The following is a 25,581-nucleotide window of genomic DNA, read 5'->3' on the forward strand; positions in this document are numbered from 1 at the left end:
ATTTAGGTCATCAGAATCTTACTTGAATTAAAATAGATTGAGAATTTTGGACTCAAATGAATTCGAAAAAATAAAATGAACTGTTCGAAAGATGGGGTTTGACTTGAGTTAGTGCAATGAATTAGGAAAATCAGAGCTGAAAATATTGACAGTTTGGGCAACGTTTTACGTGGTAGTTTAAGGGAGAAAAATCATAACTGCCCTAAAATTTCTCTGTGGGTAGATCTAAATTTGGACTCTATATAAATCTTTAGGATAACGTTGATTGGAAGTCATATAGCCCTCCTTCCCAGCCGGTTGAACCGGTCACCTCCCAAATTGCACTTATTACCCAAATTACCCTTGGCCATCACATTATTACATGTGTATCGGACCAAAATATAAATTTGTATTTTTGGGCCACTGACTAAGTAGGACCCACGAATTGCCAGGTATGATTTTGTGCTTTGGACCATGTAGGTCCTACTCGACTGATATCTGGTCCGAGGGTTACAGTGGGTTTTTATCTGTATGTAGCAACTACCTGCGTCAGCCAGACTGTGTAGCAACTCTCTATATTGACTATGAGCTATAAGGTGACTGACTAGTGGCATCCATGGAAAGAAAGGCTGGTAATACAAATTACACACACACACACATATATATATATTCTGAAAATATAATGTCAAAAAAATAACAACCACCAGATAGACATTCGTGGGGGCAAGATTGACGGCATGTGTGCCATCTATGCCACACCAAAGTCCATAAAACTCTTTGCTGTTGGTCTTACTCACAGACAAAGATTTCCATACACTTTTGATAATAATGGGTCCCACAAGAACTCAAATAGAAACCCTAAAGTGGTAACTGGTAACTCTTGTTCCTGTACTCTTGGTTGACACTGATCCACCTTTGATCTTCAAAGCCTAATCATATAACTTTTTGCTCACAAGAAAAGAAAAAGAAAAAGAAAATTCATGCTCATACAATCAAGTTTGATCCATAATAGAAACACCTTAGTCTATCTTTTTTTCCTTCTAAGCTTTTCCATCATTTTTTTGGCCATATAGGCATATGACATAACTCTGTGGACCCTAACGGGATATAAAAAAAAATGTGGACCATACAAAATTCAATATGGACATTAAAGTCATTTCGAGCTGTGGGCTGTTCTCACTGAATTCGAAATTCATGGCGCATTTCCAATAAATTCCATTAATTTTCCGTAAAGACAAATACTATAGTACTAGTATTTGTTAATTTTTCAAATTATTTTTCATTAAACAAGAAAAGCATCAAATTTTAAAAAATAAAAAATATATACTTGTATGTGTATATAGGTTTTCTCTGAGCCTTTGCTGTACGGAAATTTGTTGATTCAAACAAAAGAGACCCTTGAAAACTATCCTTTCTGTCATTTTACTTTCTTAGATAATGCTGTCGTTTTTAGGGAGAATTTATTTTTATTAATGAACTTTTTGCGGAGAATTAAGGGGTATGATTTCAGAATAGTAGAAGATAAAAATAGCAAAGAGGGTGAGGTCGAGGTAGAGAGAGAAAACCAGATTAGTCAATCAATTATGGAAGAGTTTGAGGTCTGACCTTATTGTTTGTTCAGAGGCCTGCAAGAATTGGTGGGTATATGAGATCTTTGCTCTAAAATGATTGGTCTCCATGCTTTTCTTTTTCAACTTATTTTTTGTGGTCAATTATTTTACCAAATTTGTAGATTCGGACATGGTTTTGTTTCTGAACATGGGTGTTGAACATTGAGAAAGTGTTAAAGAATTTTTCTTTTTGTTTCGTTTTTTGTTTTTTTTTTTTTTTTTTACTGTTTTGTAATGGTTAATCCTTTAGAAAAAATATGTGATTTTGGACTTGGGTTTGTTTAAGAATTGCTGCAGAACAATTATTTGAGTGTTTTAAATCTTTTTACATGTTGGGTTTTCACTGAAATGATAGAAGTACAGACTTTTGATTATGTGAGGAACTATTCTGGAAAAAAAAAAAATCAAATTTTGGATATGGGTTTGTTTCAAAATTGTTGTAAAACAGTAGTAATTGATGCTCAATATGTGTTTTCTCTGATGTTAGGTTACTGGGAAACGTCAAAACCTTGTGTTAATTTCTGTTTCTTCTCTCAATTTCTTAGTAAAATGGTTTTATTTTTGTTCGTGGTTGAAATGATAACTATGTTTCTTCCTTCAGATTTTCCTTGGAAAAGAAATTATCCTTTTCTGGTCCTAATGTTTCTTCAAATCTGGTTACCAAAACCAGTTTTTGTTTCTTACTCCATTGTGATGGTGAAGATGGTCTTCTTCCCTGTTATTTTAACCAATGAAGAAGCTTCTCATTTATAAAATTGGGTTCTACTTCTCAACATGGAATCAACGTGTTCATTTTGGTGGGGGTTGTGTTGATGCATTTCTTGTTCAAATTAAATTTCCTATTATGCCTAACATAAAAATAGTCGCTTTTTGCCCTTCCAATTTCTCCTAGACTACATTCAGCTTTAGTATCTGTGTTATCTGGCTATGACTTGTATACCATTTCTCCTTATATGGCAAAAAAAATTCTGTTTAATTTATACCCTTTGATTTGGTTCTATTCTATTAAAATTTAGTAGAAGAAAATGGAATAAAAATTCTAGGTTTTTTCAATGTTTCAAGTCTTACCCATATTTGAAGTGTTTGTTAATTCTTCGGTTTTCTGGGGCAGGAAATATTTTTATGAACCTTATTGATCTCTCGTCTGAAGACATTTTTTGATGTGTTTGTTTACTAATTTTGAAGCTGTCTTCGATGAAATTTGTTTTCTTCGGTTAGATTATTATTATTTTGTTCCCCCACAAGTGTAAAGTATCTCATCCAACTCTTGTTTCATTTGTTGTAGGGTTGGAGTTTGAGATGGACTTTTCTGAGTCCACAAAAGTTCTATACAGTAGAATCCAGAAACTAGAGCCTGAAAATGTCTCTAAGATTGTTGGGTATCTCCTGTTGCAAGATCCCGGTGAGCGCGAGATGATCCGGCTGGCCTTTAGCCCTGACAATTTGATCCACAGTTTGATTAACAAAGCTAAAACTGACCTTGGATTGTCTTCTAATCAGGCAGTTTCTGCTCCAATTTCACCTCCTCAGGTGAAGCCAGCACTTTCTGCTGATCTTCCTTTACATTTCTCACCATTTTCACCATCTTCATCGCGCTCTTTTTCTTCTCCGGCAACACTTGGGGCTGCTAATCCCTACTGGGATCCACAAGTCACTGTTGATCAGCAATCAGTCCACAATTTTGGATTTGTCCAACCACCTTACTCGGAATCAGTCGCTGATGACTATTGCCTCCAGAACCAACTTCAGTTTCTGTCTTTGGAAGACCAATTAGACTCGATTAATTCAGTTGGTTTGGATTTCTCTAGCAATCTCTATTACCCAGAACCTGCATTGGGCCCAAGAACCAGTCGCAGGTCTCCGAGCCTGCCTGAATTCCCTATTAAGGTTTGCCATTACTTTAGTAAGGGGTTCTGTAAGCATGGAAGCAACTGTAGGTATTTCCATGGTCATCTCATGCCAGAAGGCTTCTCTCGCATTGTCAATTTAAGCCCAAGTGAGCTAGCAAATGAAGATCATGTAGTCTCTCCTGGCTCTCTTGAAAAGCTAGAATTGGAAATTACTGAGCTTCTGAAATCAAGGAGAGGGTTTCCTGTTTCCATTGCATCTTTGCCAATGTTGTACTATGAGAAGTATGGGAGGACTCTTCAGGCCGAGGGGTACCTCACAGAGAGCCAGAGACATGGCAAGGCCGGTTACAGTCTGACCAAACTTCTTGCTCGACTGAAGAACAGTATTCGTCTAATTGACAGGTACAATTCATTTCTTTTATTGGTTTTCATAAACTACAGGTTTTTCATTTGATAAAGCATATAATGTTGGGTTGTTACCATTGCTTTACAGACCTCATGGGCAGCATTCAGTAATTTTGGCAGAAGATATACCTAAATACATGGAATACAATGCTGAAAGAAATGACCATGGAGGAATTGTTGCCGGTTCTCGGCAGATATATCTCACTTTTCCGGCTGAGAGTACTTTCACCGAGCAAGATGTGTCCAATTATTTCAAGTAAGAAAGTCATATGCTCTTATCTGTGATTGCTGGTCTTTTTGTATTTTGTATCTTTGGTTTCTCAAGATTAAAACTTCCTATTTTCCCTTTTGGTACTTCTTTTTGTGTAGCAATTTTGGGCCAGTTCAAGATGTTAGGATTCCTTGCCAACAGAAGAGGATGTTTGGGTTTGTGACTTTTCTTTTTGCAGAGACTGTCAAGCAGATTTTGGCCAAGGGGAATCCTCATTTCGTTTGTGGGGCTCGTGTTTTGGTAAAACCCTATAGGGAAAAGTCAAGGCTTTTTGACAGGTATAGTTTTAGCGTTTTGGAAGATGGAAATATATATTTTTGTATTGCTCGTGGCATTAGCGGTACTGTTAATGTATGGTTTAGTTTTTTCCTTAAGTTTGAAAGGCATAATATCAGAACTTTCCTTTTGTTTACGACAAGATTCTGCTCAACAATGCAGCCTAGTGAGGCCTTTTTTCTTTTAAAGTTTTGTTCATGTCATTTTTGGCCTTTGTTTTTGAATCTTTCACTTGTTATGTGTATCTTCTCATAGCTCTCAGACATGCAGATCTATACTTTGGCCTTTCTTAGGTTTTGTATAGTCCACTGAACTCAACTTTTTCATAGCTATTGGAGCAGCGGTACAGCTGATTAGTTGTAGGTTTATGTTGGGACTTTTTGATGCATCAATTATCACAATGTTAGTATTATTTAATTCTCTAGCATTTTTTTTTATTGTGCTTGTTCTGTAATGTCCTAAATGGGGGAAAAATGATGAAAATTTTAGTTCTCTCATTGCCACCTTCTAAGATTCCAGCTGGTCGTTGTCCTCATGTACAAGTTAAGTCCTTAATTTGCTTATCCATAGGCTTTTTAAAGTCGTCGTCATGACAATTTTATTTCAAGGTTCCCTTTATCCTCACTTTTCCCTGATAATTTAAATTCGATTTTGAACATCGCCACAAGAATTCTGTTTCATCATTAGAATCTTTTTTCAAAGTTATTTTTGTACTATTGCAAACTATAGAAACCATAAAATTGGGTCAAGTACACTGACACTCCCTGAGGTTTACCCTAATTATTGATAGATGTTGTGTCTAGAAAAATCTAGACACCCCTTGTTAGTGTCAGAAGACTCAGGATGATGATAAAAAAAAAGAAAGTGTGAAATGTAATGTTTGTCCCTTTTTTTATAATGCATTTTTGGACAAAAAAAAATCTTTCAGTTTTAATGACTAAAATGCTCATACCAACCCCCCATGCCTCACTCTCCCGCCTACCCTTTCTCACTTCACCACCTCTCATCCCTCCTCCCCCTCTCCTCTTTCTCTCTACTGACCAATAAGCTAGCTGAATTGTCTTCCCTACTAAGTGAAACCGAAGCCTATTTGGAATATATGCGCACACACACACACACACAAGTTTACAAGATTGAGATCATATATGTATACATGTAATCACGTCAATGGATGATCGATTGGATTGGGCGTGCTTGCATGCGACAATGTGGGTTCGATAACGGCTCCTTCTGCACCTGCTGCGGCTCCAAGCCAAATACATCATCACCAACACCTTGGACAATACTCATCAAAGTCCACAATGGTACCTGGTCTGACAACCCAATATCAGACTTTAGCTTTTACTAACATTCTGCATTCTTATAGGAATTGAAGAGTACAGCCTTTTTACTCTATCAATGTATAGCAAAGGAAGGGCTATATATATATTGACAATCAAATGAGTAATAATGATCTATTACCAAGGATTTTGGAGGAGTGAGAGGAGACGGCACTGAGAATTTGCAAATCCCTAGCTGAAATCGAAGCGCGCTTAATGATGCAACTCTCCATCCCCTTCTTTCTCCAACAATGGTTTCTCGTCTGTCAAAACAAGAAAATTTCCCTTCTCCATTTTGGCTCTCCCTCTTTCCTCTCTAAATCAAACACCTTCATCTCTCTATTTTTGTCTATCTAGCTTTCTCTCATTCTTTTCCTCTGTCAATAACACTTTCTCTCTTGAAATTGCTTTCTTTGTTGGTTCTACAATTTGATATGTTAGAAGACATTGAATTGAAGAATAAGATGGTTCTTTTGTTACTTTAAAGAAGGTCTCTTTTTTATTTTATGGTTAATATTAATATATATATTTATTTTCTTTTTTACTTATCAAAAAATATATATATATATATATATATATATATTTTTCTTCCCTATCCTCAAAGAGGAGGGGAGGGGTTCGATCCCCGGCATGGGCAATGTGTGTGTGAGTACTTACCTGATACAAAAAAAGAAAAAAAAAAAGTGAGGCTCTATAGTTTATATTAGGGGTGACAAATTACAACACGACACGACACGACAAAATGACACGAACACGACATGAGTTAAAAGGGTTTGGGTCATAAAAGGGTCGACACGATTAACTCGTTTATTTAACCGTGTCGGGTTAGGGTTGAGGGGTTCAACCCGTGTAACCCGTTTATGACCCATTTAAATCAACATGTTATAATCATGAATATGATTTATGTAATATGTTACTTGTTTAAACCCAATTACTATGGATATTTAAGTATTTTCAACATAAATCTTGTTTATGCCTTATGATTTTTCTTTTTATTTTGAATATTAGAGTTAATTATGACAATTTTTTTTCTATTATTTAGTATTTGATTAAATATTAAATGTCTTATTTTAATAAACAGGTCATTAAACGGGTTAACACATTTACCTGTTTAATAAACGGGTTGGGTTAGTGTTGAGGATTCTTGACACGATTATTAAATGGGTTGGGTTTGGTTTTACCTATTTAGTATAATACCCTTACATTGACACGACACGAACACCACCCACGAATACAAATTGCCACCCTTAGTCTATATAGATATATCTGGCATTATAAGTTACAAAGCAAGTAAAGGGTAATTTTGTCCATACAAGAAAGTAACAATGGGGCAACTTGGTCAGTTCATATGATGCATTAAGGTTCAAGATGTATTTTCACTACCTGAAGGGGTAGAGAAGTAATTTCACATGGTGTCAGATTATTGACATAATGGCTGATTAACTGGAGGGGATGGGTAGTTATTACGCGCCAAACCTCAAGGGGGTGTTTCTATAGGTTCTCAAACATAGAATCTATGTGTAATAAGGATAAACCCGATGTCAATGTAATTACCCTAAAGCTCCGTTTCATTGGAGATTTGGAGGGATGGGAAAATGGATGGAAGGGGGAGGAGGAGGGATAGATGAGGCATCCCTAGAGAAGGAAAGGTGTCTCCCTCACTTTTTGTTTGGTTCAATGGAAGGGATAGTAGAAAAGATGGATGGGGTAACACCTTTTTTTTTTTGTTTGATTGGAAGGGAGGGAGAGTTTTTATATTCTTTTTACCAATATAGTCTCATTATATAAAATTGTAGTAAAAAGTTGTTGTCCATTTCAAGTTTTTGAAAAGGTTAAAATTGAAAATTAAATATTTGTCGGTAGTTATTTCTTCACTCCCTCCTCTCTTTGGCTCAATTTTGGAAGGATGAAAAACTTTCCAAGAACATAGGTAAGGAGGGATGCTTCCTCCTTCCTTGCTTCCTCCCTCCAAACACGAACACTTTCATCCATACTTCCTCTCATCCATCCCTCCTCAATCCTTCCTTCCAACCAAACATAGCATAAAAGATTCCTCAATTTTCTGCTGAAATGGATGTTTCTTGACTGTGAGTTGAAATTTTAAGGTCAATTCTGACAGATATGTTTCTGTGCAGAAAGTATGCAGATAAAATTCAGCACCCTATGTACAATGGTTCACACTTTCTAGATGCAGAATCTGAGCTTCACTCAAGTGAGAAAAATCCTCAAATGAATTCCCAATTATTTTTATTTTATTAGTTTTTCTGATGCATGTTACCCTAAATGTTTGATAACATTTTGTTACGGACTTTTCTTTAGTGCCTGTAGTTTCTGAGAATTCAAGAATTGTCAGGAAGCAGCTCATGGAAGAACATGAGCAAGCTCTTGAACTTGAGAGAAGGCGTTTCTCAGAGTTGCAGTTAGTGCCTAAATCCTTGAATCATCACGCATATTTTACCCATTCAATGGATGATGTGAAGCTTTCAGAAGGTTTCAATCTTTATACTCCATAGACAATAGTAAATTAAAATCTTCTTGAACTTTTTTTTTTTTTTGGTAGATACATTAATCCCTTTTTGATATTCTTCTAGCCTAATTTTTTTCCTTTTCTTTTTGTCACCATAGCCCGTGCAGAACAAGCGGAGTTCCCATCTCCGGAGCGTCTCAATTACCTTCTGGATGTTCTGAACAATGGTTCTACCAGTGAAGACAACATTAGGCATATAAGCACCAATCACAACGAACAGGACAGGTATGAGTTATGTTTTTTTTGGGTATTTAAGATAGTGTGATGAAAGGGGTAAGAGTTGTTTATTATTATTATTTTTAAAAGTCTTCTTGGAAGTCAAACAGAGTCTAAATCTTGATAATTTCTATTTGGGTTTATTTTCTAAACATTGCAGCAGTCAAGGACTTAATCTTCCCGACAGTCCATTCGCATCTCCAATAAGGAGTGGCATTTCAACAGTCATATAGATTCAGAAATAGAGAAGAACAATAGAGGTAGAGAAATGAAGTTCAAAGACCATTTCATGGGTTTGATACGACACAAACTTTCTCCTTGTTTCACAGTTTTATCAATTAATCTCGAGCGCCAGTCAGCAGTTCATTGCGTGTTCATACCTAGTGAAGCAGAAGCAACAGATGGTTTTTCTTCTCTGTTACTTTAGGGTGGAGGAGATTGCAAAGAAGAGTGATACAAAAATCTAATTTGTAACAAGTTTCTTAATTTTATATTTTTTTACTAACGTTAATCACAGAGAGGTCTTTAGAAGGGAATGTAATTATAGTATGCTTTTAGTTGAAGAAGAAAGGATCTAGAAAAATTTGCAGGATTCAGGGTGAAAGAAAATGTAGAGATCTCTGCAAAACTCAGAGACAAATGCTAATAATAGTTCAAATTATACAAAGTTACAGTCTTAATCTGCGTCTCTTTTTGAGTCTTTTCAGTGCATGGATAACTTTTGTTTTTATTTCCTTTTATTGTTTAATGCTTTTAATCATAACAGTATTGCAGGTAATTTTCTTATCTTGCTCTAAACAACTCAAGAAAGAGATGTCAAATTCTAGCCTCGCCTTTTACTATGAGACTGGGATACAATTTATTTGGTGTGACATTTTCAAATTACAATATATTTTAACTAGAACAGTGGGTTAGTTTTTAGAAATGATTTCTTTCTGATATATATATATATATATATATATATATATATATATATAATTTGCATTTTTAAGAGCATGGTGTTTTCAATCGTCTTGAGATTTAATTTCCTTTTTTTTTTTTTTTCGAGAATGGCAAGCAGCAACACAAACCACTTTTTTATATTTTTTGTAGGTAAGTGAACAAAAGTAGAAAAATAATTTTTAGAAGTTTTTATTTATTAGAAAGTGTGTCAGATGGTTCCATGTTTTTTAGTTTAATTGGTTTAGTTGTTTGAAAATAGTTTTATGTTTCCAAAGAATTAAAATTAGAAGTGTTGAAAACAATTAAGAAAAGACTTGTTTTCAAAGAAATTTTTTTTATAATTATCTAAAAACAGTTTATTTTATTTTATTTTATTTTTAATAAAATTGAAGTAAATAGACCTAGTTTTTCAGGAAATTGCTTTTGAATTTATATTTGCAGCGATAAACCCTTCACAACCCCAATAATGAAAATATTGAATGATTAGTATATGTGTAGTGATATTTGGTTTTATTACAGGAAGACATTTCATATCCCATGAGTGAAGTTTTTTTTTTTAATAAAAACACACACAATAATGATGTAAAAGGAAATGAAAACATGTTCATAATGTTTATCTTTAACCTATATAATGGGTCCAAGAAAGCAAAAAAAAAAAAAAAAGAAGCTCTAATGATGTAAAAGGAAAGGAAAACCATGTCCATAATATTTACACCATATAATGGGTCCTGCATGCTATTAGTATCAGCAAACATGATAGTTGTTGGGTTGTATAGCACCTGCATCATTGTGTTATTTACCCTCTCTTTCTCTCGCTTATTATATATATATATATATATATTGAATAATTGACATAAAGAAAGAACCAAGTTCTTATTCTGGTGCAATTAAATAATGAGGTTCACAGCCAACCAAAAGGATCATTGACTGTCTGATGAGTGAGGTCAGAATTGCGTGTTGTTAAAGTAGGATTTCTGACTATAAAACAAGGAGGTTGATTGGAGTTTTGTGGACCACTGCCACCAAGGTAATGGAATTTTTACACTGCAGCTGAGTAATGAAATTTTTTTCGAAATAGTTGATATTTTGATAGGATGATAGAAAAAGAATTATTTCGTCTCAAAATTTGAATAATATTCATTACTTGAAAGTGATTCTTTCGGGCATTCATCGAAAGGGGACACTTGCTTCGAATTTAACCAATTGAGATATCTAGAAACAATATTTTTTATTATTATTTCTCCATTCTAAATTCGAAGTGGATTATGATTTTATTTATGTATTTTTTCTAGATTCAAAGACTAACCACGAAATCACAAATAAAAAACAGAATAGATTCATAGGTTTGCCAAATTCCACAACAATTATGTGAGTCATAATTATATAATCGTGACTTCTTTTCTATTGAATGAGATAGAATATATTATCAAACTTACTTTATTTAATCGACAAACGGTTAGGGTAAAAAAGTGTAGAGGGAGAGAGCAAGACAATAAACAACTACTCACTTCTCATCTTTCACGGCTTGTCCAATTTTAGTTTGGGCCTGATTAATTATAGTTCAAGCCCATTTTAGGGCAGGCCTAAACTACATCAAGCTAAAGATCGTGTTAGAGGTTAGAACAGGTTCAAGGTGGCATAAGACATCCTTGTTTCCTAAGCCAGCTCATCGCTACAATTATAAATATATATAAATATTATTCGTTGGTGGTGGTGTTAACACATCATCGGTTCAATCGTTTCATTATCGAAATTTTTTTTTCAAAATTATACCATGCATTGTGCAATAATTCAAATTTGTAAAAGAATGCTTTATAATTTATTCCATGTTTGGAATTCACAATATTAAATTAATAATCGGAATTTCCACCCTTACACTTGCATTGTGGGACGCGAGTAATCTATTAAATTGTAGGGAGGGAACAATGTTGTTGATATGTTCAATTTGTTTGGTCTGTGTCTTCTTCTCCTATAAAGTCGTAATAAAGCAGTCAAAGAGTTCAACAGGAAGGGTAGCGATGGGCATTTTAGGGTCAGAAGGACCCACCTGAGACCCAAAACACCAAACCAAAAAATTGTAGTTGGACCCATTTGTAAGTTTGTAAAGTCTGTAATTTTAGAAAATGAAGATGAAGACAAGAGCAGAAAGAACATTGGAATTGCAAGTCATACATATATGTACATTTTTTAATCGAGTCAGTCTCCCAAAAGCCCAAACATAGTCGGTGAATGAACAGAGAAGTTGCATAGCTCTGTTATCTTCTCTTCTTGTATTTTGGTCCGTAGAATTTACTGAAATACAAACACCCCACACACACACACACACACACACACATAGTTTTATTATATACAGTAAATAAGTTGGACTAGTACCTTGGCGTTATTGTGCAGAATTGGGCCCCATCAAATGTGGGCTAAATGAAGCCACCTGGGGTTGAGGGGTACGTGCTATAATTATATATTTGATTAATATCACACGCGGATCTAGGAAACATAGCACAACTGATGATGATTATCAACAAGAATAAATAATAAACAAGGAACTTTAATATAAGCTCAAGAAATAGTTTAGCGATAGAGATTTACTCACATTTTCAACTTTTTGACAATTATTATTAAGTGTATGTGTCCAACACCACCATCATAATTTTTTTTAATAGTTTTATTTTCTATAAAAAGTGTTTTGTGAGGAGGATAGATTATTCAAAGTAAGAAAATACTAGTAAAGGAATGGGCAAAAGAGTTATTGAAGATAAGATGGTGGGGCCAAGAGATAGTCGACCTTTTTGGAGGGGACAAGCAAGCAACAAGATTCTCTTTTTTTTTTTTTTTTTTTATCTTAAAATCTCTGGACATTTGATTCCAAAAACATATAGAGTTGTGTTTTGGGGGAATCCACTGCGTGATTACGTATTTATGATTTTTTAAATCCCAAGGGGGGTGGAACTTTAACACCTTCCAGAGAGGAACGTTCATATAGCATCTAACTTAATTTTACTAAAATACCCTCCTAATTCTTTAATTTGTCTTATTTGTTAATGAAATATTTATTTATTGAGCAAAAATATATTGGGAATAGTTATTTTATTGGGCTTTAAATTAGGTAGAGTTGATAATAAGAGGGGATTATGGTCAAGTAAAGGAATAAGACAACAATAGTGATACTGAAAGGCCATTCTGAGAGGAAAAGAAAAAAGGGGGAGTGGAGGTGAAGTGGAAGACACTTGTTCCTGCGTCATCTCTCTAGTTGTAAAACGCCTTTAAACCAAAGGTGCTCTCTCAGGAACCGTGTGGGTCACTGTCCTAACTTGGTCCCACTATTCTCTCTATTTTGCCCCTTCTATTCGCTAAATCCACCATATTGCTCATACCACTAAATCTTCCTCCTTTAAATTATAGAGTTCATTCTATCTTTGTGGTTCCTTTTAAAGATGATTTTTTTTTTTTTTTTTTTTTTTTTTTAAAGTTGAGACAGAGAAAGAAAAATGATTAGATGGACGGTAGAAGCTAAAAGAAACGGGAGATACATAAATAAGGGGGAAAAAGGAAGAATAAGTGAATGAATATAAGTGGTACATCAAATTTAGCATAGCCAAAAATTGAACAACTTAATGAACATAAGTGGCAAGAATGTAGTTTTACAGAACATTAAGGGCTTTTCGCTTCCATATTCTTCTTATAATGCAGGTGTTTTCCTCTGTCAGGGGACTCCTCGGAGTCCTCTCTCTCTCTCTCTCTCACACACACACACACACACACACACACACACACACAAACTCAGATTCTGGTATGGAGCGTAATACGAAACTGTGATTCTTCAATTACGGTGGGTATGTAATGTCAAACCAGCGACTGATTTTACATTAACAACCGAAATTATTCCCCCACTAAGTGAATTGTTATTGCTTTTTGCAGACTTTTTCCCCCCTCTTAATTGTCTCTGTTCTTGAGGTTTTTGTGACAATTTGGTTTTGACATTGCCAATTTGGTTTGGTTTAGGGAGTTGGGAGGATTTTAAGCTCCGAGTTTATTACATTTTCATGGATGATATGGAGTTACAGAGCATGGTGGGTGATAGATCCGTAAAAGGTAAGATTTTTCACTTCATTTGTCATCATTTCTCTCAGGTGCTTGGAGCTTTAGTTTTGTGTTAATGGGTCTCACTTGGAATGTCCATTTTTTCATTTTAATGTGTTCTGAGGTTGCATTTTCAAATCAAGAAATGGTAAGACTATTGCTTGTCTGTTTATTTATTTGTTAATTGTGCAATCTGTGTACTGGGTTTTAACTGTTTGTGAGGACTGAAGACATAATTAAGTTAAAATAATTGAGATTTAGGGAGAGAGATGAAACAATTTTTTTAAATGTGTATGTGTTCATACATAATGTGTATGTGTTCTTTAAATTTTCGGTTGTGGTGAAGAATAATGTGTTCAATTGGTCTTGATATTGTTAAGAGCATTGCTGGGAATTGGCAGTTTAGTTACATTACTGGGTCTGCTGTTTGCAAGAACCCGAAGTGGAGAATTACTCCATTTTATCGTGTTAATTGATTTCAGATTTTCTATTATTTGTAAGAATGCCTTGTTATTTGTTGATGCTTTATATGGAAGTCAAGTAGATTAGTAGTGGAGTTGTGTGTTTCATGGTTTTTGTTGCAAGAAATCTCGAATCACGGTGTATCATACAATCCTCATTGTGGTTGTTAAGATATCCATACATGAATGGTTGTTAAAATATTCAACTTGAGAACATGAAGAAGGGAAAGGACTGTGATTAAAAGGAAGAACCAGCTAGTTTGAAGTCGTAATAGTCGTATAATCCCCAACTTTGAAGTGTCCCCAAACTTTTATCGGAACTTTGTATGGACCTTGATCTCATTTTCTGAGAGTCCTTTACCTGCCGGCTGCCACCAATTACTGAACCAGAATAGTATTATATAAGATTAGTTGAAACAAATTGGTTAGAAGAATTGTGATACTTTTGCTAATTCCATTTTTTATTTTTTATTTTCAATGCATGGTTGATTCTTTAATCTTTAAGGAGGAAGGATCTTTTATTTGGTATGCGAGTAACAAAATTGAAATAGCAATGTTGTTAGATGTAAAGCAACAGATTCAGGGGAGAAAAAGAAACTTTACTGATTTAATACTGATAGCAGGAGTGGTATTCTGCAATAAAAAAACATTTCTATTTTGAGTTGGAAAGCTTATTGGAACACTTGATTTTTCAATCGTATAATTACGAGTTTTCTGATTGAGAGTATAATCTGAAGACATGTTTTAGGGGCATAACTGAAGTCTTTTTTTGTCAGACAGATCATCTAGCTGTTTATGAAGAAAAATTGAGGGCATCCTGTTCCACAGCCATAAATACTAAGTTACTTCAATAGAACTCCACATTCAGACATCGAGTTTGTGTGAAGTTCAGAGGAAAAAGAAAAAGAGGAAGACTACCAATTTAATCAGAAAATATACGGGGTCCAAGCACAATCATTTCTTTAATGCAAGCTTCACAGCAACACAAAAGATCAACAATGTCCAAGACATTATACTACCATCCGGAGCAGAAGGTTGAGGCATATTGTTTACCTCAGATTCAAATGTTAGACCACCAATTATGCAACACTACCAGCAGCGGTGGGAGCCACTTCTCTGTTTGGACTTCCCGAGAACAGTACTGCACTTTGGAATCGTCCTCAGCAAACGGCAGTTATACTGTTTACAACTCACCATCAACTGTCACTTTCTCACCCAACGGGAGCCCCATGTCCCAGCAAGATTCTCATTCATACCCTCCTGACCAGCGGCATTCCCCAGACAGTAATCATGGTTCTCCTATAAGCGGTTCCTGCATAACTGATGATGTTAGTGACCTTAGGCACAAGTTGAGAGAATTAGAAACTGTAATGCTAGGACCTGATTCTGATATACTCGACTGCTATAACAGTACCTTACAGGGCAGTATTGCCTCACCGGAGATGGACAGCTGGAGACAAATGATGGATGCGATTCCCAGAGGGGACTTGAAACAGGTTCTCATTGCCTGCGCCAAAGCCATATCAGATAATGATTTGTTGACTGCACAATGGTTGATGGCTGAATTACGGCAGATGGTGTCAGTTTCAGGTGAACCAATCCAACGTCTGGGAGCATACATGTTGGAAGGGCTTGTTGCGAGACTGGCCTCTTCTGGGAGTTCCATCTATAAATCTTTGAGATGCAAAGAGCCTGCAAGTGATGAGCTTCTTTCTTACATGCACATTCTGTATGAGGTTTGTCCTTACTTCAAGTTTGGGTACATGTCAGCGAATGGTGCCATTGCAGAAGCAATGAAGGATGAAAAGAGAGTTCACATCATTGACTTCCAAATTGCTCAGGGGAGTCAGTGGATTACTCTAATCCAGGCTTTTGCAGCTCGGCCTGGTGGGCCACCCCACATTTGTATAACGGGTATTGATGATTCGACTTCTGCTTATGCTCGTGGAGGAGGACTAAATATCGTTGGTCAAAGGCTATCTAGGCTTGCTGCGCTATTTAAAGTGCCATTTGAGTTCCATGCTGCTGCCATATCTGCTTGTGATGTTCAGCTTGTGAATCTTAGGATTCGACCTGGTGAAGCTCTTGCTGTCAATTTTGCATTTATGTTGCATCACATGCCAGATGAAAGTGTCAGCACTCAAAATCATCGGGACCGACTGTTGAGGCTGGTTAAGAGCCTGTCTCCCAAGGTGGTGACCCTGGTTGAGCAAGAGTCTAACACAAACACTGCCGCATTCTTCCCCCGGTTTCTAGAGACACTCAACTATTATACGGCCATGTTTGAATCGATTGATGTGACTCTACCAAGGGAACACAAGGAGCGGATCAATGTGGAGCAGCACTGCCTGGCAAGGGATGTTGTCAATATAATAGCATGCGAGGGGACTGAGAGGGTGGAACGGCATGAGCTTCTCGGCAAGTGGAAGTCACGATTCAGAATGGCGGGGTTTACTCCTCACCCGTTAAGCTCTTTGGTGAATGCTACCATCAAAACGCTGCTAGAAAACTACTGTAACAGATATAGGCTTGAAGAGAGAGATGGAGCTTTATATCTTGGTTGGATGGACAGAGATCTGGTTGCTTCTTGTGCATGGAAGTGAAAACGGGGTATCGAGATTGACTTTTACTTTAGGATGAGAATCAGCAGGCTGAGGTAGAACTTTCAATTTTTTCTGTTTTCTTAATGTGTTAGCTAGTAATAGTTTTACCAGAATGGTTCCCTCAGCATTGTACTTCTATTAATCAAAATGAGCTGCTTTCTTCCCCATCATATATTCGTATATTTCTTATTTGGTGACATAAATTGCATTGATTGAGATCATTGTCATGTCCTCCAAATTCATGTCCGCCTTATTTGTTACCTCAGAAACCGTTTTGTATAAAAGTGACCATAGTTTGTGGAATCTTGGGGGTTCTTAGAACAGCAAGTTCAAGCATTCATACGATTATGGTAAAACCCTAATTCCTTAATGAATATGGAAACTGATCCAAGTGAACTCTTCTTCTTACAGAATCAACCCACATTACCCATGAAATGGAGAAAGCTAATCCAAATAAAATTTTAACAGTGTTTGGATCACTAGGAGAGACTGGGTAGGAAATTGTTGATGCTAATGTTTGTGCATAATTAGGGAGGGCAAAATAAAATAAAGGAAAGGAAGGGTAATAATTAAACCTAATCTTGTTTGGATTATTTGGGTGCGAGGCGATTGTAGTATGCCTTTCCTCTTGTTTGGAAGCACAAGAAAAGAAAGTAATATTTTGATTAGATGAGTGAGTGGGCCACAGATATTAAATCCTGAATGCTTTAAGAATCAACCAATCACATAGTTGCCAAAGAACCAGATTCTATAATAACTCAAATTATTGGATATGTAACAGGTTTCAGATTGTTTGAGCAGATTCTACAACTTCATTTACTCCAGCTTCATTCGTTTCTCTAGATTATGCTTTAAATTTTCATACATTTGGAGATCATTTGTAAATTTCACTCAAACGAAAGGATCCGTTTTTTTTTTTTTTTTTTTTTTTTTTTTTTTTTTTTTGTGTCCCCCACCCTTTTGTTAAAAAGCTCCACGTATTTGCTTTTTCAACCCATATCAGGCTTATCAGCTTATTGATTTTCCCCTATCTTCATATAAAAATATTTTCACAGAGGAGTAATTTTCAACTGTTAATTATGCAACTTTAAGTTGGAAAAAAAAAAAAAAATCGTTATTTGTTTACTCTTTGTTCTCTTCAGCTGAAACAGGGAAGACATTGCATTCAACCCAGTTTATAATAAGTTAAAAAGAATTGACTATCATCATCACTGACTGAAAAAAATTGTCTCTCATCAGTTTCACATTGCATAACTATTTTAAAGCTCAAAAAAGTTTTAGCAGACAGCTATATGTATCCTGCAGACACCAAAAAGATGACCACAAAGGTGTGTTAGTACCAACTAGAGGAAAAAAAAAAAAAAGGATGACCACAGAACTGCAGGTAATACAAAATACTATGAATGCCTGCTAAATTTAGGAATTTCATATAATATCTAAATTTTATTTCTTCTTCCTTATTAGAATAATTTACAACTAATCAAGTTTTTTCTACCTTCTGTCACCAATTAGAAGCATAGTTTAAGTCAGGGTTATAGGGGTAAAAGCACGGCCCCCTCTCTCCCCTCTCCACCTCAGGGAGAAAAAAGAAAATAAAAAAGTAAAAAGAAAATCATCAATGCACACACCTCCTCGTTTAGGTCAATCAACATCATCATTTGAGCTAGAATACACAGCTTCAAGTGGGTCTGAACAAGCGAGTTCATCTTTGAAAATCCTCATCTGGAGTTTGTTACTCAGTTTGCACTGATGCGAACAGCCATTTCAAGACCAACTGCATTGTTCTCTTCTGCTTTAGATCTCGACTCCTCGTTCAAGGCTGTTATATTACTAGTACTAGCTCCTGCTGCATTAGAGGTAACAGTCCTAGTAGGAGGCATATCATGGTCATGTTGTCCCTCATATGTAGTAATGACCACTTTGGGATCATGGGATGCTCTCTCTACATGTTTCTTAACTGGGCAACCAGCATTTGAGCACCTGTAGTAACTCCTACATAACAAAAAAAAAAAGAGTGAATTCCAATGATAGAGGATATAGATCTGCATCACTTTCCCTGCCTCTCTGGGTGGGTAAGGACATGCATCACAAGTTGTATGCAGATATTAGAACAGTGAAAATTCTGTATCGGCTTTCAGTCAACTTATACAACAGCGCAAGATTTGTTGCCAAAAAGCTATGTAACCTTATTATTTAATTAGGAACAGTGTATGCTATTTTAAAACCAAAATTCTTAACCAAAAGATGAGCTGTCACTCCTAAAACCAAAACTATGAATTACTGAATTGAAAATCTATGCTTCAACATTTAAAATCCAAGACCATGGGGCAGCCCATAGAAGGAACTGGGAAATGGTTTGACACATCAATCACCTGCTTTTAAGCAAGTTCTTGAACCGTTGATTTAATTCCCATTGGAAAGTGATTGATATTCCCAGATTGGAGGCATGAAAGAAATGCAGAGATGCTGCTTTTTCATTCTCTTCATCATTGCCTTCCGTGGGTAAATGATAATCTACTAATGTGAAATCTAGGTTCAGTTTCCCAAGCTAATAACAAGATTTAATACTTGCAGTGTCTGATTCTCTACTTGCCTTATTAATTCTTGAGTAAAATCATCCATTTTGGTTTACTGTATATGGACCATCGACTAATAACCCAATGGAACCAGATCAATGTTCTTGAGGATGACAAACACAACCACGAATGGACATCAAACACTTGGAACAACTACAATTGAACGGAGCGGGAGGTGATGGTGGTGAGGTACTCTCCAGTACCACAAACAGAACTGAAGATGGGTCAGAAAATGGGTTGGTGGATATAAATATAGAGAGAGAGAGAGAGATTCTGGTGATATAATCTAGTTCAACAAAGATGAAGAAGAAAAAGGAGAAGGAGAGGAAGATAAGGGCAAAAGCGCACACGCGTGATTAAAATAATCATGAGCACATCAATGAGTTTTCCATCAGTTGTATTAATGGCGAGTTGTGCGAGGGTAGAAGCATATTTTAACCTTGTTACTACCCAAATCTTGTTCTCCGACTGAGATGTATGAAATTCCTCCTTTTGGGATTCTTAGAGATATAAGTAATCCAGAGTCCATCTACTTTGCTGGATGAGAACTCGTTTTCTCTCTCTCTCTCTCTCTCAACACCACCAGAACCAGTTCTTCCACTTGGACTGTGAGTATGGGACCAGATCAAGGATATAATTGAGCTGATTGTTAGTCCTCAACAAGGTGATTACCAGTGGAATCTTGTTAGCTGAAAGAACCACACAGATACAGATGCCACATGAATTACAGAGAATGAGTATTTGTCACATTTATTCTTATCTATGACAATCCATAACTAAAATAACAAGAAATCCCAAAAAGATATTGAATTTTAAAAAATTACATGCCTGAGGATGACTAGACGTAACAGATGAATCACTTCATCGTCCTAGATTAGAGTTGATCAGGTGGATCAAACTAAGAAATGTATTGGGTGAAAATCTTGGTCTATTACAATGCAGAATCTTCCCAATGCCTAAATCATTCAAAACCACTTGGAGAATGACATATCTTCAGATTATTCATTACCAATGAACATATGATGCAATACAGTTACACATCAAAATTTAAGGAAAAATTTGGTCACTGTCTAAAGATTGAAATCTAGTACTGACCTTGGATTTGGATTGCCTTTTACTAATTTCTGTCCATACTTGCGCCAGCGGTAGCCATCATTAACTACGTCAACCTCACTCCGAGTCTGAACAACAAGCCGTCGTTCACCATTCAGCTTATCTGCCAGATTCTCATCAACCTTACAGAGATCTCTCTTCCTGTTGCAGATTATGTATTTTTTATTTTATTGTGGGTGGAAAAATTAAGAAAAGTTAGCCCATGGAAGCATCTATAGAGAACAAAATTGAACAGCTCATATTTGACATACTGTCTCTTTGAGTCTGGATCATTGTCGTTTTCAACCTCGTCTTTTGTTCTATTTGATCGTACAAGTACATCATCACTTTCTCTAACAATAGAAAGCTGAGGAGTTTGAGTAGGCTCCATATGATGAGATATCTGACCGTGTGCATCAGACAATTCCTCTTCAAGAAAGACATCAACACACAAGTCAAGTGATTAATTGGTTAGGATACAAAGCCAGAAATCAGCGATAAAGTTCATCTCTTACCTTCTGCAATAGCCATAGCAGGCTCCTCTACTCTTCTTGCTTGGATGGGCTGAACATTGCTAACAGCTGCCTGGGAACTAGGTTGAGGTTTAGGATGTTCATGCTTGCCCCGATAAATAGTATCTGTGATCTGCCCTGCATGAGAGCGTTCCACTTGCCTCTTCGCTTGGCAGTTCGGATGTGTACATTTGTAATAGCCCCTGATAAATTCATTTCCCTTAACAAATTTCTGCCCATATTTTCGCCAATTATAACCATCTTCCGGTGCTTTATCAGGTATTATAGTGGGACTGCTTCCTTCTTGATCACATTGTAATGCATGAACCCCAGTATCAGGGATCTTGATTTGCCGTAAATTATCTGACGGTTTTTCTGGCATTGTAGAAAATGTGCTTCCTTCTTGATTGGACCCAATATCAGTACTCTGTCTCTGATGTAAATTATCCAATATCTTCTCAGGTACTTTACAGGAAGTGCTTCTTTCTTCATTGGATTGGGTTGTGTGATCACCCCTATTAGGGCTCTGTCTCTGCTCCAAATTATCAGACATTTTAACAGGTACAATAGAGAGAGTCTTTCCCTCTTCATCAGATTGTGATGCATGAATTGCAGCACCAGGGCTCTGTCCCTGCTGCAATTCACCCAATGATTTCTCTGTTAACATAGAGAGGGTGCTTCCTTCTTGATTGGATGGTGATCCGTTGAACCCAGTGTCAGAGCTCTGTCTCCGCTGCAATTTATCAGAAGCAACTTCATCTTGTACACTTTCCCCTGAAGTAACCATGTAAGTTTGTTATCGGAGATGCTACAGATAGATTCAGTTCTCACACATTAAACAGGAGGTGAAGGTGCAAATGCTCAACATAAAATGCCTCATCTTCAGTCACTCAAATCTACAGAATAAAAGCAGATAATATTAGCCAGATATTGACATGTCCCAGGTAGAGGGTTGTTAGGAACTAGAATAATTCAAAATTGACATAATTTGGAGAAATTCACAGCTGAAAATGAGAGAGCAACACATGCCAAAGGGAAAATTTTCTACAGAAAATAAAAACTCTACCATAAGAAAATAAAATAATCTAATTTTTTTGTGCAACTGTTTCAGAAATTAGTAAACTATACCACCAGAATCAAAGTGTCAAAAATAAATAATTAAAATTTTTACAGGTCTTAAAAGGTCAGGATATTTTAATAACGCATCAAAGAATAAGAGTAATATAACCCCAAGGGTAGGCTTGGGAAGCATTGGGTCTAAGGTTCGAGTCCTCTTGGGTGCATTGAGCACACGCGCGCCCCCGCGGGGGGGGGGGGGGGGGGGGGGTGGGTGGTGGTGGTGGTTGGGGGGAAAAAAAGAAATAATATCATAAAAAATAAAAAGTACTACTATTGTTGGCAATTATCAGTACATTTTCTTCTTAACCCAAACCATCTTCTTCCGATCATTTAAAATAGACAACAAGAACCATGCTTTTTAATTTTCAATATATCAAAAGCCATCACCTTTGTTTTCCATTTATGTGAAATTGCAAAATTTCCTAACACTACACCAAGGGACTAACAAAATGTGTTCCCCCCGATTTGTTCTTTGGGAGGGACCAAGTTGCCATATTGATAGAATAAGAGTAACATAATGATGATGACAATGGTGAATGTCCCACAATTCACCAAAAAAAAAAAAAAGTGATATAAATGCCTCCAATTTAGGAGAAGCAGGACAACATTAGAACTGCAGGCAAATTGCAGAATGGAACAATTTCAAATTTAAATAAGATCAACACCACGCAGCCTGTCCAATTTGCACTGATACTAATATAGACTATGGAGTGGAGTCCAATAACATCCAAAAGTGAAAAAACTTGTGTTTACATCAAGTAAGTTAGCTATATCTTAGCTCATAATTGACCTAAACTTCTAAAAGAACACCTAAAAAAGAAAAAGAAAATAAAGAAAGAAAATAAGAAGTTTAAAGACTCTCAGGTCTTTACACCTAACGGGGCATGAGGGCTGGAAGTTTCAGTAAAGTTGCCTGCTAGCAGCCCAACAACCAGTAATTGTCTACTTAAATCAATCTAAAAAATAGAAGCATTAATATGTAATGAATTATCTCCTGTGTGCAAACCTGACAGATAATTAAGAAGAAACTAAGAATCAGATCAGTTGCTCGAGGACACTGGCCTCAAGTTCCATCCAAACACAATTAACGTGCTTCAAGGCATCACCTGTTTTTCAATCATTATTCAAAACCAAGGTAGATTCACATTTTTTCTTCACTTATCATTTTTTTAATCTTTTCAATTTATTTAACTATTAAACAGTAAAGGTAGAACAGAAAGCTTGTCAACAATGACCAACTGTGGTCATAGGGACGAAGCTACCTTCAATTCAAAGGCAGCTTTTGTATTCAGTAATAAATTTAATATTTAATTTGTATCTCACGTGATTACTTATGAAAAAGACAACTATAGACTTAAGTTATGAGACTACCTAATCAACTTGCATGTTGAGTCCAAATGTACTAGCAACCGGTTTAAATTGGTGCACTGTTTCAGATTTATCAATACATTTAACTTTTATCTCTATTTCTTTTTTGCTCACAGGGCTCCAAAATTTTAAGCAGGCTTAAACGCAATGAGGTAATTTCCATCAGTTCCTTACCTAGCATAATAGTAAGCCTACCTAATTAACTTGTGGATTATTACAAATATAAATAAAAAAAGAGGAAGAATTTCTGTTTCACGAAAGAAACAATTTGAATATCTTTTCCAACTGGAATTTTGTCTTCCCACACTTGGTTTACTCATAAAAAGAAAAGAACCAGGTACCGAATAAAAAGTGTGAAAATTAGGATATTTTGATAAAAGTTTTTTCCCGAAACAAATCATTGTAGAAAATACAGGCCTTGACAAAATGACATCCATAACTATGGAATCAGTTACACACATGCACTTATTTTTGTAATATAAAAAATTGGGCAAGCTGCCAACTTCTTGTTGGGCAACTTTATACCCTAAGTCCCTAACACATTTGTAGTTTTTCTTCAAATATTGAATATTTAGGTTTCCAACTAGACCATACGCTAAATAAATATAAGAACCTTGGAAGGCAGATTTGCAAAGTAAAGCCCTCAAATTCGTTGTTCATACAAATTACATCCAAATTTTAAATGTTTCCAGCAATGAAATTTTGTTCATAATTTCAAGCATAATTCTTTTCCATACAAGTATTTAACTACCCGGAGAGAAATTTCAAGAAATGAAAAGGGAACAAAACATTTTAGAAAATAATAACAGAAGAATTATAACATATTCATTATATGACATGTAACATATCAATTAATTTGCAGGAATTTAAATCAAAGGAAGTCGAAAAATATAATAGAGATATGGTAATAGAAGTAAAGAATACAATGAAATTAAAGTCGACTATATCAGCAAATAATTAGGCGAAATTAAAATTCGAATTTCCAGAAACTTATCGAGAGCTCGTCAGTTAACTCCAAAATACTTCAATTGCAATTAACATACAAATACGTACACACGCGCACACAAATATAGTACCGAAAAGAAGAAACGGAAAATCGATCAGAAGAGCCCAAGTTTAAATCACAAACCCTAGATATTTTTGACAACAATTCTCCAAAAAACGTTTCCTTTGTTGTGGTAACGGAGCCGGGAAGATAATCACATAGGTAGATCACAACAGAACAACCGGTCGAGCCACCGGAGAAACTCCGAAGCTGTGGCGGACTTTACCTGAGACTGTCAAAGCGTAAAGCTTCACATCAGAATCCACAATTGACTAAACGAAGCATAACAAGAGCTGGAGAGATGGGGAGAGAGAGAGAGAGGGTTTGGTGTGACTGTGTGTGTGTGTAACGAAGAATGTGTGTGTATTTGTTGCTGTTTTGATGGGCGAGACCGTATCAAAGACCACGTGGTGCTCTAAGAATGACCGTTGGATATTAATTGGTGGGGTTCACGTGTGAGGATTGTAAGGCCGTTGATGATGAGAAAGTGTGGGTCCAGCGAAGTTGCTACTACTCGCGGGACTGTACATTGTTTGACTTGTTCACAGCGTCATGACAATTTTGTCCTCAAATTTTTCGCCACTTTATTTTAGTGATTGGTCATTATTGATTTTCTTGTAGGACTAGTTAGTAATGTTTTGGAATATGCCAGGAATGCTCTAGGGCCATTTGTTAGCATGTACCGTTTGCTTTGGAATACTTCTGATAAGGATCTGTTTTTACAAAAGATAATTAAAGTGTCAACAGTCAAAGTAAGATAAATGTGTCGAAAGCTGAAAAAAAAAAATTAAAAAATAAAAAAGAAAGTATTATTTCACATCTTATTATTCATAAGTTTTTATAGGAGTAAATTAGTGCTTGTATTAAATAATAATAATAAATAATGTAGAGAAAAAGGTATCGGCTAATTTCATACTCAAAAGTCAAAGCTAAAAGATTAAGGAGAGAATGAAAATGGAAAGAAAGGAAACCAAAGGTAATGGAAGGAAATAAAAAATAAAAATAAAAAATTATGTTTGGTATGAAATGTTAGACGAAAATGAAAGAATAAAAAGGAAGGATTTGAATGGATGGAATAAGGTTTGAATAGTAATTTTTGTTATTCTTTCAAAAATGAGAGGAAAGGAAGGAAAATTTAATATTTCTAATAAAACTTTGTTAATATCAAATTTATCCTTATTTTTATAAAAGACAAACTCTATGAAAATGGGTATGGTTTTAAATTTATTAAAATTGTTTCATTTCCTTTCTTTCTCCTATTACTATCATTTTCCTTTCTTTTCCTTTATTAATTAACCAAATACGATAAGCAATTAATACTATCATTTTTTTT

The 25,581-nt window shown here is 35.7% G+C and overlaps 3 protein-coding genes across 11 annotated transcripts; 2 read left to right on the forward strand and 1 right to left on the reverse strand.

Moving 5' to 3' along the window:
* Positions 1-1,301: 1,301 nt before the first annotated feature.
* LOC132308724 (zinc finger CCCH domain-containing protein 18) lies at positions 1,302-9,133 on the forward strand. Of its 3 annotated transcripts, none has more exons than XM_059806916.1 (8): positions 1,302-1,616; positions 2,875-3,841; positions 3,933-4,100; positions 4,214-4,393; positions 7,846-7,922; positions 8,030-8,200; positions 8,336-8,462; positions 8,617-9,133. In XM_059806916.1, the coding sequence occupies exons 2-8, from the start codon at positions 2,889-2,891 to the stop codon at positions 8,684-8,686; spliced, it is 1,746 nt and encodes a 581-aa protein (XP_059662899.1). In that variant the 5' UTR covers positions 1,302-1,616; positions 2,875-2,888; the 3' UTR covers positions 8,687-9,133. The 3 variants fall into 3 exon arrangements, with proteins under 3 accessions (XP_059662899.1, XP_059662900.1, XP_059662898.1); XM_059806917.1 differs by having other exon boundaries at positions 1,304-1,616; positions 8,039-8,200; positions 8,614-9,133; XM_059806915.1 differs by having other exon boundaries at positions 1,308-1,616; positions 8,614-9,133.
* Positions 9,134-13,095: 3,962 nt separating this feature from the next.
* On the forward strand, positions 13,096-16,703 carry LOC132308726 (scarecrow-like transcription factor PAT1). 5 transcript variants are annotated; one of them, XM_059806919.1, is made up of 3 exons: positions 13,096-13,225; positions 13,395-13,484; positions 14,710-16,703. In XM_059806919.1, the coding sequence occupies exon 3, from the start codon at positions 14,899-14,901 to the stop codon at positions 16,534-16,536; it is 1,638 nt and encodes a 545-aa protein (XP_059662902.1). In that variant the 5' UTR covers positions 13,096-13,225; positions 13,395-13,484; positions 14,710-14,898; the 3' UTR covers positions 16,537-16,703. The 5 variants fall into 5 exon arrangements, with proteins under 5 accessions (XP_059662902.1, XP_059662901.1, XP_059662903.1 ...); XM_059806918.1 differs by having other exon boundaries at positions 14,714-16,703; XM_059806920.1 differs by having other exon boundaries at positions 13,099-13,221; positions 14,714-16,703.
* Positions 16,704-17,494: 791 nt separating this feature from the next.
* On the reverse strand, positions 17,495-24,602 carry LOC132308727 (probable WRKY transcription factor 20). Of its 3 annotated transcripts, none has more exons than XM_059806925.1 (5): positions 24,475-24,602; positions 20,720-21,612; positions 20,477-20,633; positions 20,208-20,366; positions 17,495-18,528 (listed from the first exon to the last, which is right to left on the reverse strand). In XM_059806925.1, the coding sequence occupies exons 2-5, from the start codon at positions 21,501-21,503 to the stop codon at positions 18,273-18,275; spliced, it is 1,356 nt and encodes a 451-aa protein (XP_059662908.1). In that variant the 5' UTR covers positions 21,504-21,612; positions 24,475-24,602; the 3' UTR covers positions 17,495-18,272. The 3 variants fall into 3 exon arrangements, with proteins under 3 accessions (XP_059662908.1, XP_059662909.1, XP_059662907.1); XM_059806926.1 differs by having other exon boundaries at positions 20,720-21,490; positions 24,333-24,602; XM_059806924.1 differs by having other exon boundaries at positions 24,333-24,602.
* Between the last annotated feature and the right edge of the window lie 979 nt (positions 24,603-25,581).

The sequence above is a fragment of the Cornus florida genome, unplaced genomic scaffold, assembly GCF_030987335.1.
Source record: "Cornus florida cultivar Cherokee Brave unplaced genomic scaffold, ASM3098733v1 CherokeeBrave_3.0.0_Hap2_Chr05, whole genome shotgun sequence".
Classification (NCBI taxonomy): Eukaryota; Viridiplantae; Streptophyta; class Magnoliopsida; order Cornales; family Cornaceae; genus Cornus; species Cornus florida.

What these genes read in the sequence shown, in the direction of transcription:
- LOC132308726 (XM_059806919.1), top strand. Translation starts at nt 14,899, where the DNA reads ATGCAAGCTTCACAGCAACACAAAAGATCAACAATGTCCAAGACATTA.
- LOC132308727 (XM_059806925.1), bottom strand. Translation starts at nt 21,503, where the DNA reads ATGGTTACTTCAGGGGAAAGTGTACAAGATGAAGTTGCTTCTGATAAA. An exon ending in TGCTATGGCTATTGCAGAAG is followed by an intron (nt 20,634 to 20,719) that starts GTAAGAGATGAA and finishes TCTTTCTTGAAG; the next exon opens with AGGAATTGTCTGATGCACAC. An exon ending in GATCCAGACTCAAAGAGACA is followed by an intron (nt 20,367 to 20,476) that starts GTATGTCAAATA and finishes AATCTGCAACAG; the next exon opens with GAAGAGAGATCTCTGTAAGG.
- LOC132308724 (XM_059806915.1), top strand. Translation starts at nt 2,889, where the DNA reads ATGGACTTTTCTGAGTCCACAAAAGTTCTATACAGTAGAATCCAGAAA. An exon ending in AGTATTCGTCTAATTGACAG is followed by an intron (nt 3,842 to 3,932) that starts GTACAATTCATT and finishes ATTGCTTTACAG; the next exon opens with ACCTCATGGGCAGCATTCAG. An exon ending in AAGTCAAGGCTTTTTGACAG is followed by an intron (nt 4,394 to 7,845) that starts GTATAGTTTTAG and finishes GTTTCTGTGCAG; the next exon opens with AAAGTATGCAGATAAAATTC.